General features: G+C 44.8%; 1 protein-coding gene across 1 annotated transcript; it reads right to left on the bottom strand.

The window, feature by feature from the left end:
- Window positions 1-6,243: 6,243 nt before the first annotated feature.
- On the bottom strand, window positions 6,244-10,257 carry LOC105814018 (RNA exonuclease 1 homolog). Its single transcript, XM_012648892.1, is given in 6 exon segments — window positions 6,244-7,749; window positions 7,845-7,863; window positions 8,012-8,121; window positions 8,808-9,286; window positions 9,289-9,723; window positions 10,227-10,257. Coding segments are annotated over 6 exon segments (2,481 nt in total). The 3' UTR covers window positions 6,244-6,342.
- Window positions 10,258-11,118: the final 861 nt, after the last annotated feature.

The following is an 11,118-nucleotide window of genomic DNA, read 5'->3' as shown; positions in this document are numbered from 1 at the left end:
TGTATTATTTAGAATATGGTAACTTATTATACACATAATTTTTTTCCTGCAGTGTTTTGTTTTTCTTTAAACTCATAGATTTATTTTCTTTAGGTCCAAATATTTGCATGACATCTCATTCCTATTCATTACTTTACAAACTATAGTACAAAAGTGGAAACATTTGGTCATTCAGAACATTTTTCTTACCAATATAACTGACTTTTAGTATGTTTTCAAAGTAGAATATGGCCAACACATTGGATGTATTGTGAATAAACTATATTTACTATTTAATCTTGGATTCTGACAATATACAAGTTAATCAGTTAACTACTTGAGCCACAAACCAAATAAAACTGCCAGTCCTTTGTTTTCATTATCACAATTTCTCAAAATCTCTTGTAAAATGTGAAATCCCTTTATATTTTTCCATTTAAGTGCCTTTTTTTTCCACAATCCATTGAAAGCATGAAGTTGTTCTCTTGACTTTTCTCCCTAAACTGTTATAAAATATCCTCTACAATCAAACGTGAAATGTAATCTCAGAATAGGGACTATCATACTGTCTTAAAAATAATTATGCTAAATCTTAATTTTACACTAATCCACATGCTTTCCATAAGACATCCATATTAAGCATGTCACATTCAAGCATGTGACTCAAACAGATTTACATTTTTCAACAAAATGTTTTTTATGTCATATTCTATTGATGAACATCATTACCCTAAAATTTGGTGGTACCTATAAAATTCTATTCAGCTTCTCCTTTTAAAATTTGCACTTTTTTATCACTCAAAATTAATATTCATAGCCTCTCTGCTATTTCCTACTGATAATTATCATGCTTCGTCTTCAGCCACATCTCTGTAATATTCACTAAAGTTTCTTGATCTGCATGTATCTCATTTTTATCTTTGAGTACTTGTTTCTAATCTCCACATTACACAATCTATATTTTGCCAGAAGCTCGCTTTCTTGATATTAGTATCCATGGAATTGCATCCTTTTTATGATATCATCTAATATATCATTTATGTTTTTTCCTTTCTAAAAATATTGACCAGGGAAGAGATAAAAATGCCACATGGATTTCAAAGTCTTTTGATCCATAAATAGGATTTCAAAGCTTGACTTGACATTTATTCTCATACAAATCAAAACACTGATTATGTTCAACAAGTGCAAAGAGCCTCTTTCTCTTCAAACTTATGTTTCTGATGTCTATTCTTCACATTACTGAAAGGTTTATCTTTTCAAAACAGAAGTCTGATTTTGCCAACATTTGTAAAGACGTGTACAGCCACAAAGCATTCGACACATAGATCTCCTTTTGCTCTAGTTTTATACTTTGAGTTTTCCTCTTTACTAGTTCACCTAGACTGTAAACTATTTTTGCAACTGTGAACAATGCCTTACCCAATATATATATATATATATATCCATTACACTTCGAACACCCTAATTACTCTTAAATTTCTGTGGTTTTTGAATGCTTAATAAGTCTTGGAAGATACTGCTTTATGTTGCATGCTTTATATTGTTTTTTTAGATGTATAAATGTATAATTCAGTGTTGCTAAAATCCCACACAAGAAATGAAATTTTTTATTTTTTCTTATTTTTTTTTTTTTTGAGACAGAGTTTGACTCTGTCGCCCTGGATAGAATGCTGTGGTGTCAGCCTAGCTCACAGAAACCTTAAACTCCTGGGCTCAAGCAATCCTCCTGACTCAGCCTCCGAGTAGTTGGAACCACAGGCATGCACCACCATGCCTGGCTAATTTTTTCTGTTTTTAGTAGAGAGAGGGTCTTGCTCTTGCTTAGGCTGATCTTGAACTCCTGACCTCAAGTAATCCTTCCGCCTCATCCCCCCAGAGTGCTAGGATTACAGATGTCAGCCACTGTGCCTGGCTAAGAAATGAAATTTGCACTGTCCAATTGCAAGTCCTGGTTCTGATAATAACCAAATCCCATGCAAAAATGTTGTCACTGACCATAATGGTCTCATTAGAGAACAGTAAAATCATTCTTCCATTATGTCAAACCTGTTTTTCTGTGACTGTCAAAGAGTGTGGCTAAATAAAGGAGCCAGTGAGGTGGAATGAAGTGAATAAGAGGATATGAAGCATGTGAGACGGTGCTTCTTTCTCTAAAATCCCAATATATTCTCTATAAGAAAGTACTCATTTACTTTATATTAGTCTGATTATTCAGAATTTCTTGGCTTTCTTTACTTCTTCTGCATTTTGTTTCTTCTCTTAACAACTTTGTGACATTTAAAAAAAATGATTAAAATGATGTAAGTGACTTAAAAGAGCTCATGGTTCAGTTATTCAAGTGGGAGAAAGTACATGAGTACATAATTAAAATATGGCATACAACCTATAATAAGGGGCAGGAGAAGTACAGAGCTTTGGGATATTGAAGCTCACTTGGAAAAGGCCAGGAAATGCTTCACAGAGAAAGGAATAGTTAAGCCGTACCATTAGGAATTCTGTGGCCAGTTCTGGAGCATAGATTCTATGTAGATCACACAGCATGTACAATGGGGTAATGAGGGAAGGCATTCAATGACTGCGTCAGTTCTGACCTGCTGGAACTACAGGTGGGACTTAGGAAACTCTTCTTCATTAGAAAGTAATGAGTGAGGTTGGGAAGAGAAAGAGAAGTATTCATCTTTGAAAATTTGAGATGTAGAAGATACATGGGCCCCTTCATATCCAGTGGTTCTCACTCAGGAGTTGCAATCCTATCCCCCTAGGGGAATTGAGATATGTGTAGGAGCAATTTATGGTTGATATTTGACTGGGGAATCCTATTGACATTTGTTTCCTAAAACAGGAAATGTTGAATATCCTCCCATAGCCTGATAAAATGAAAATTGCCCTGACCGAAATGTTAAGGATATCACCATTGGAAAACACTATTAGAACAGAAGGGCATTCTAGGCCTCATTAAAGTCAACAAACTTCTGTTGTTTTTTTGCAAACTATAAAATATATAATTTTTTCCTCATATGTGGTAACATGTTTCAACTCTCTTTTGTAAATAAGATGTGTTAGTGGAAATATCAAAGAATTTTGCAATCTGTTTATTTATGCGTCTATATTGTATATCTATAGTTAGAGTCATTTCAAACATGTGTAAGATAATTGAGAAATGTGTTTCTGAGGTATGGAAGTTTTAAACATGAGTTGAGTAGATCATGATATGGAATCAAAAAGAGTTAAATGAATATACTCCAAAATTTAATATGTTTATAAGTAGACTTTATACAGTAATTTTTAAAAACTCAGCCCATCAGCAGGAATGAGAGTATTCTGAAATTTTCTGTGATCGGTTCCACTGTCCAAATGATTAAAATAAACTTGTGTTGTATATCTGTTATTACACCTGTATCATGCAGAGATAATTAGCTGTTTTGAAAGTAATAATAATTTTTAAAATCCTCTTAAGAATTAATCTTCTGTAATGAGTACAGCTAAAATAGTCAGACAAGCTGAATTAAATGTTCTCTTCTATTATGCCTATTCTGTTCAACATTCCAGTGCATTTGAGCACTTGCTTATTTTTTTTTTTTTTTGCTTGTTTCATCCTTATTTTAAATGCTTTGTGAGATAGAAGTACTCTCTGCTCTCCACCCAAACTTTTAAAATCTGTCCTACTCATTTTTTCACAGTTCTGTTGATGTTGCCTTCAGAGTAGAATTTAAGATCATTTTTAAGTGATGTGAAATTAAAATGCTATCAAAGTTTAGGATTTGGACAGAGAATGATACATGTCATGTTTGAGGGAGTCAGGAATTATTTTTAATTTGGTAGGTAATAGTGACAGATGAATCTGAAATATCTTTAGCATATTATGTAAAGAGTGTAATGTAATTAATAAGGCTCCTTTACAGATTAATGAGTTCACTAGTCAAAAACTGGAAACTTCTTTTTAAAAGCATCAACTATAATAGGAGAAAAATTCTCAAAAGTTATAAAATGAAATATGTAACAATAACTAAGAAAATGTTATATAAAGTTTATTAAAAAGCTCTTGAGTTAGAAATAAGTTGATAATGTACATATATAATAAAAATTTAGTGAACCCGAAAAAGAACTGTAAAATTCTTATAATTTTATATGTTTTATCTTATTTTACTCTGCAACTTTAAGATCACATACCAAAGAATATAATGATATAGTAATAGAAGAGTAAAGATTAGCTTTACAAGTTTGTAATATGTTTATGTGTGTATTGTATCATTAAATCTGAAAAAAAGTATATGGAATATTGATAAGTCCAAAATAACAAAGATTTTGATAAAATGTAGGAAAAGTGGAATTAAAAGAATGAAACTCCTATGTAGTCCCTACTACTTAAGGATTTCTTAAGTTACTATGAAGTTGTAAAGTTACAATGCATCAGATTCTGGTGAATTAATTGGTTATTATAAAGTTTCATTTTCCTTCAAAAGAAACTCTGTGAATAAAGCAAGCCTCACATTTATATGTAGACATGGACTTTTAAAAATATCTATGTTAGAGAAATAAAGATGGCATTGAATCTATCCATTGATAAAATTTTCCTAAATGACATATTATCAAATCTTCTAAGAAATAGAATCAAATATTTGCAATTTATACTCACTCTTTCTTAGGATTCACCCCCTTTGTTATCTGTTAGGGGATTTTTTTTTATCTCCTGGGGGGATAAGCAGTGGTTTGACTGGTGGCCTCCAAGTTCTGCCCCAGTAGCCCTAAGTGTCATATTTAAGGAATGTGTCAGACTCATTTTTACTTCTGGACCTATTCTGAGACCACTACTAGAGATGGCCATGGGTATTTCCACTGTCTAAATCATAATAGTAGTGTTAGGTAGATAGCAAGGAATTCCAGCTCTCCTAGGGGCAAATGGATGCTGCTGTGATTCACTCCCCACCAAATGGGCTTTAAGAGAGGCTCATGGGATATCTCCATGGTCAGTAAGCATGACTCGGGTCATGCAGCTCCCAACTGTGCAATGAAAGTAGTTCCATGGTGACGTCTGAGCCACTAGGGAGGTCACAATCCAGGTACTATAAAACAAGACATAGACCATAACCAGGTCGCTTTTTGTGCCCTTCCTTTTCTCTCCCTTTGCTGCGACAGTGGGTCTGGTTGTCGTCTTGTCATCATTGGTGTATGTATCATGTTCTGTAAACCTCTGTCTTGCTCTTGCTCGTTAAGCCTATCTTTCTCTCCTCAATAAATCTAGTTTTTGTGTTTGCCTAACTTTAGTGTGTCTGGTCATTCTTTTGCCATGGGTGCGCCAAGAACCAACATTTCAGACTAAAACCGGACAGTAGTTGCTCATTGACTATATAGATTTTTATTAGAAAAAAGAAAAAAAGATAATTCCAGGTTTTTGTGATCAGAAAACTAGAAGTAAAACACCACCAACTTTTATAAAAATTAACCCTGTTTTAGCAATTTAATCTTCTGTGATACAGTAGAAAGCCTGAGAGTCTCAAGGAGCAGTAACAGATTTAATCTATCTCAGTGTGTTTATTTTGACTTTTACAAGTTGGACACCACTGTGAAATACATACAAACATTTATTCTGTCCCTAAACCAGGGGTAGGGAGAGGAGGGGATATGGGAGCCTCACAGAGGAGGACAGGGCTCCTGGGAAAGACAATGTCCAAGGCCAAAGATTCTGGGGCGGGGCGTCTGGATGGGGGAGGGGCAGGGTGTGGGGGTAGAGTTCTGGAAGTCAGCTGCCCCAGGGCACACTGACCTCTGTGGAGCTGGGAGCTCCAGGCCCACACTGAGCTGGATATGGCCCCTGGGCCCGGGCTTGGGTCTGGTTCATACCCATCCCAGCCCCTAGGAGGGAAGGCAGCAGCGGGCCATGCGCTCTAGGTGGGGACGGTCACTATGCAAGTTGTTAGGTTTAAATTAAAAATAACAATACAAAATGAAAAAATCACCTATCTCAAACAAACCGGTAACAACACCCTGTCCGCCCATCCTCCACACCACGTATTAGGACACGGGATTAGGACCTGGCTGGGGGTGCTGAGAGGGGCAAGTTGGCACAGGTGGGGGTGGGGCCAGGTGAGTTAGCAGCAGTCGCCGCCAGAGAGGACATAGTTTTGGGATGGGTTGAGAGGACAGACAGGAGAGAGGGGCCTCGGCAGGGGCTCGGAGCTTCAGGGCTAGTGTTGGCCTTTTGTTCTCTTGTGCCGCGGTCTAGTCCTGCTTCTCTTGGTTTTCTGTGTCTTAGAGAGGTGGACAAGGTTAGCTGTTGAGACTTACTGCACTGTTTTGAGAGGCCTGGGGCTAAGGACGGGCGGGGCAGCAGGCGAGCGGCAGGGTGGGGGAGGGGTGTCATCACTTGCTCTGGGCGTCTTCTCGGACCTTCCAGAACACCAGGCTCATGCAGGCGACGGCGTCCTCGTTGGAGTTGTGCCCGTCCACGTTATCCTGGATGATGTGTCTGAGGTAGCTGGCCGTGAGATTCCGCAGGGAACGCTTGTAGGGGAGGCCCAGGTAGTGGGGGAAGAGCACAGACGTGTCCACCACGGTGCTGTGGATGACCTTCAAGGCCAGCAGGTCGCTCTCCAGGCTGTGTCCAATGAGGATGGTGTCTGCGCTGAACATGCTCAGCAGGACTGCCTGGACGTCCCGCAGCCTGGTGCTTGTGTTGGCGAGGTCAGCCTCCGTCACCCCTGAAAACCTGGTGTTGTAGTCGACGATCTCGTTGATGGGCTTGACAAAGGTGTCATAAACCACTTGCATCTCTGTGTTGACCACCGTGACGCGGGTCACCTCCAGGCCGTGCGTGGTGTAAGACATCTCACAGTCCAGGGCGTAAATTCCTGGGTGAGCGTCTTCTAAGAGTTCCTTCTTGAAGGTCTTCACGAAACCCTCGAGGCTTTCCTTCCGGCCATCCTGCACGTGTTGTTTTGCTACCTGACAGCCCACAGAGCTGGGGGCAGCCAAGCAGCACCTGTACCGTGTCTCCCAGCGTCCTGCCACTGGGTCCTGGCGGAGCCGCCCCCAGTGGTAATAACACTCCTCGGCTCGGACGCAGCGGCCGGAGGAGGACACGAGGTACTCAGTGCCGCAGCGGCAGCAGATCCTGCAAGACGAGTTCTGAGGCTGCTGCTTCTTGGCGGTGAAGATGACGGCACCCGCTGGTCGCTTGGGGTGCGGGAAGGGGTAGCCGTTCTCCTTGAGCTGGTCCTCGGTGAGCAGGTACTCCTTCAGGCGGCTGTACAGGGCGGCCCTGTTGAGCCCGGGCACGGTGCTGGGGACCAGGCCTCGCAGCTTCTTAAGGGTGTTCATGGCCACATTCAGGTAGATGTTCTCGCTGGGGCTGCGGTAGTAGGCCACCTTCTCCTCGTTCAGCGCCTTCTCTACGGCCTCCTGGTTGGAGGCACAGAATTTCAGACACTCCTCGATGAAGAGGAGAAGATAGCGCCGCCGGATGACGGTGGGGACTTTGTCCCCAAACTCTTTTAAGATAATAGGTTTCTTTGAACTTCGGCTGCGAGCGACCAGCTTGGGGGTGACGGTGGTGGTGGTTTTGGAGGTTTTGGATGCCATCCTGGAGAGTGTGCGAGTCTTCAGCGGCTGGCGGCCGGCCTCTGGACCGTGGGAAGGCTGGCTACCGCTGGCCGCGAGGGTCTTACTGGCACCTACGGGGGCTGTGACCAAGTAGGGGTTGGGGACGTGGGTGATCCTCGTCTTCTCGCCAGGTGCTGAGATGTGGAATGAAAAGGACTTCTCCGCCAGCTGCACACTGGAGGGCAGGATACCGCCGGGGTTGCCTTTCCCTGCTGCGCCCTCCACAGCGCCTGGGGTCCCCGCTGGAGGGGCTCTGCCGCCACCCTGGCCGGTTGAGCCTCCCTTTCCCTGAGCTGGCCACTGGGGTGGCTGAAGATGGCTTTTTCTTGGTCTCTTCCTGCCACTCTTCTTCTTGACTGCTGCTGGCCTGTTAGCCCTTCCTGTCCACAGTGAGCTTCTCCACAGGCTGCCATCAGCTCCACAGGTCTGCAGCCAGCTGGCCGACTCCCTCTGTGCCTGCTGCGCACGCAGGTAGCACATCTCCTGGGCAGTCGGGGGCCAGGCTGGGGGCACCGCTGGAACCCTTCTTGGGGGCTCCACCTGGATTACAATAAATTCTGGGGCCTGGCTGCACATCTGGGGCCCCCAGAATAGGCAGACCTGGGCGGACTGCCAGAGAGCTGAGGAGGGTGACTCCCTGGCTACCTCAGAAGCTTCGGGATGCCCTGGTGGGAACCAGCACGGTGCCGTGGCCCTCAACGTCATGCTGCCTTCGCTCCTGGAGCTCCTGTCTGGCCCTACTCTGCCGAGTGCTGGCTACTCTGAGTGCCCGGGCTGTGCTCTCAGTTTTAATATATAGGCAGAGGATGGGTGGGACTACCCAGGCCTTTGATTAGGTTGACACTTAATCCAATCTAATTTAATATAATCTGACGAATCCAGCTTCAGAATCCCAAGGCCCTCCCCCAGGGCAGGGTCTGGTGATGGGATGGCCGGGATTCCTGGTTGCTATCCTGAGAGCCAGGTTCTCTGCTTTTCCTGTGCTAACTCACTGTCACTGCACAGGGGCCCTACAATTACTGCTGTCTCTGGACCAGAGAGGGAAACTGAGCCTCAGAGAGGTTGGCCAACTGGAGCCAGGACCTGGGCCAGGCAGCCTGCTGCATGCTGGAGAGCAGGGTGGTTCCGGGGCTGCCTCTCCCTGCTGTGCCCTCCCCAGTGCTGGGGGTCCCCATTGGAGGGGCTCGGGCGCCACCCTAGCTGGTCAAGCCTCCCTTCCCCCGAACTGGCCACCTGGGTGGCCGAAGATGGCTTTTTCTTGGTCCCTTCCGGCCACTCTGCCTCGTGCCTGCTGCTGGCCTGTCCACTGGGGGCTTCTCCACAGGCTGCCATTGGCCTTTGTCCTTGGTCTTGTCTTTCTTCCAGGCACCATTCTTGTGGCCAGGGCCTGGTGTGGCCTGCTCTTCTTCCTCTTGGGTGTTTCCTCCTGGGGGCAGCCCCAATCCTGCCATGCCTTGGGTGGGGAGGAGGGCTTGGAGGGGCCGCCCAGTCTGGTCTCTACGGGGGTGGCCCAAGATCCCCCACACATCGCACTGCAGTACCCGAACCATGGCTGCATCATCTTCAGAGTTCGACAACCTGAACTTGCAGTCACCGAAGGGGTCGCAGGGCTTCTTGAGGGCAGGTATGTAGAGCTTGCTGCTGCGGAAGCCTCTGGGCCACTTGGTGGCCCTCTCATCCTTGGAGCTGGCCCTGCTGAGGTGCCAGCCGAGTAGTGGGAGAGCGGATCATCCTCCAGATCAGTGGATGACTTGGAGTTGTCCACCACATACTTGTCGCTGGTGACGGGGCAGCTGTGCTGTCAGGGCTGCCTCACAGCCTTGGGCACATACGCCTGGGCACTGTCGCCCCCTCCGCCTGTGCCCGGGCCCTTCTCCAGGGATGCCAGTGAGTACCTGCTGCCCAGCTCAGCGGGGGTGGCCAGCGGAGTTGGCTGGTAGCAGGCATCAGGGTTTAATAGGCCGCTGAAGTTGTAGTAAAAGGCTGGCAGAAAGGCGTCCTTGTCCAGGCCCGCGGCATTGCCGGTGGCGGGGTCGCAGGTACCCAAGGGGTTGCCTTGTGCAAGCTGTACTCGCGGGCTGTCTCGAGCAGCTCCACCTCGCTTTGCCTGGCCCCGATGGCCTGGTTGACTCGCTCCAGCTCCTGCACATATCAGCCCAGCTAGTCTCCTTGGCCCAGGGCGCCATTCTCTTTCTGTTCTGGGGACTTGGGCAACTCAGAGTTGTAGGGATCCTAACCCAGCCCTTACCCTGCAAAAGCAACTCTGTAGATGGGATTAAATCTCCTTCGCTTTTGGAGCCATGAACAGACTGAGCTTTCTGGAAAGCAGATTCGTAACAATTCTGAGCAGTTCAAATGTCATGACCCTTAGACTCAAAATTCTAAGATTTCTGTGGGAATCCATTCCACAGAAACACCAGCACAGAGGCAGACATGCAGATGTGTCTCCTGCAGCACTCAGAGAGCAAAGTGGCCGTGTGTACATAGGCCAGTGGCTTTCCCTCTATGGGCCTCTGTTTCCCGGTTTCCTTGTCTGCTGCGGGGGGACTCCTGTGGTGCCAGAAGTGGCAGATGCCCCCCAGGTGCCCCAGCTGATAGGGGCAGTCAAAGGCCGGGGAAGAAGCCAGTGGAGTGTAGCCTGGTACCTCTTGCCCCAGGGCCCTGCCCCGGAGCCATCCCGGCTTCCCCCGACCTTGACCCTCCCTAGCGGAGGTCACCGCTGCCCCCGCCTCATGGACCTCCCGCCACCACCATCTTCACATCTGAATATTTAAGTTAGTTTCTGCCAACTTTCTGAGGCATTATTTGACTAAGTCCCTTTCTACTTCTGTAATAGATTTAGGATATTCCTTATAAACTCAGATGTTCTGTATCTTCACACACAGGGACATATCTTTTTATCATATAATTTCCAAGGTATCTATTTTTTCTACAATCATTGAAAATTATTTTGTATTCACTGTCTAAGTCCACAGTCCTACCATGGTCTTGAGGCTTCCAGAATCTGTTCTATATTTGTAGCAAAATCAATTAATCCAAAATGCCTAGTGACCTACCAACTTTAATGTAGCTCAGATCCCTACAGAATAATCTAAAACCCTTTTGTGCATGCCAGTGATTATGGGCACGTGAACACTGATATTTCTGTTAAATAACTCCATGCTGTTTGAAAAGGGTCTTAGGCTTAAAATGTGCACATTCTTTAATTACGTCACATCTTTTTAGCTGCTGCTTTTGCCACTAGGCTTCAAAGGAGTTTGTTAGGTTATGTAAGATAGTCTTCTGGGACTAGGTCAATTCAAAGACTATTTGCTAATTGTTTATTTCCAGTCCACACTAGATAGGTATAGGTAAAATCATAGCAATATTTAACATATTGTTAAACAGGTTGCAAATCAATTCAGGTGCTGTAAAACTTTTGTGCTAAGTTATATATAGTGCAGGTTACTATTCATGGGCAATAAGAACACATATCTGATGGAAATTAAAGAGAAAAATGAAATACTGCTCTTTCCCCACAGATAGCTTGAGAAACAC

The sequence above is a fragment of the Propithecus coquereli genome, unplaced genomic scaffold, assembly GCF_000956105.1.
Source record: "Propithecus coquereli isolate 6110/MARCELLA unplaced genomic scaffold, Pcoq_1.0 Scaffold297, whole genome shotgun sequence".
Lineage (NCBI taxonomy): Eukaryota > Metazoa > Chordata > Mammalia > Primates > Indriidae > Propithecus > Propithecus coquereli.
This window is presented reverse-complemented; position numbering and strand designations above follow the sequence as displayed.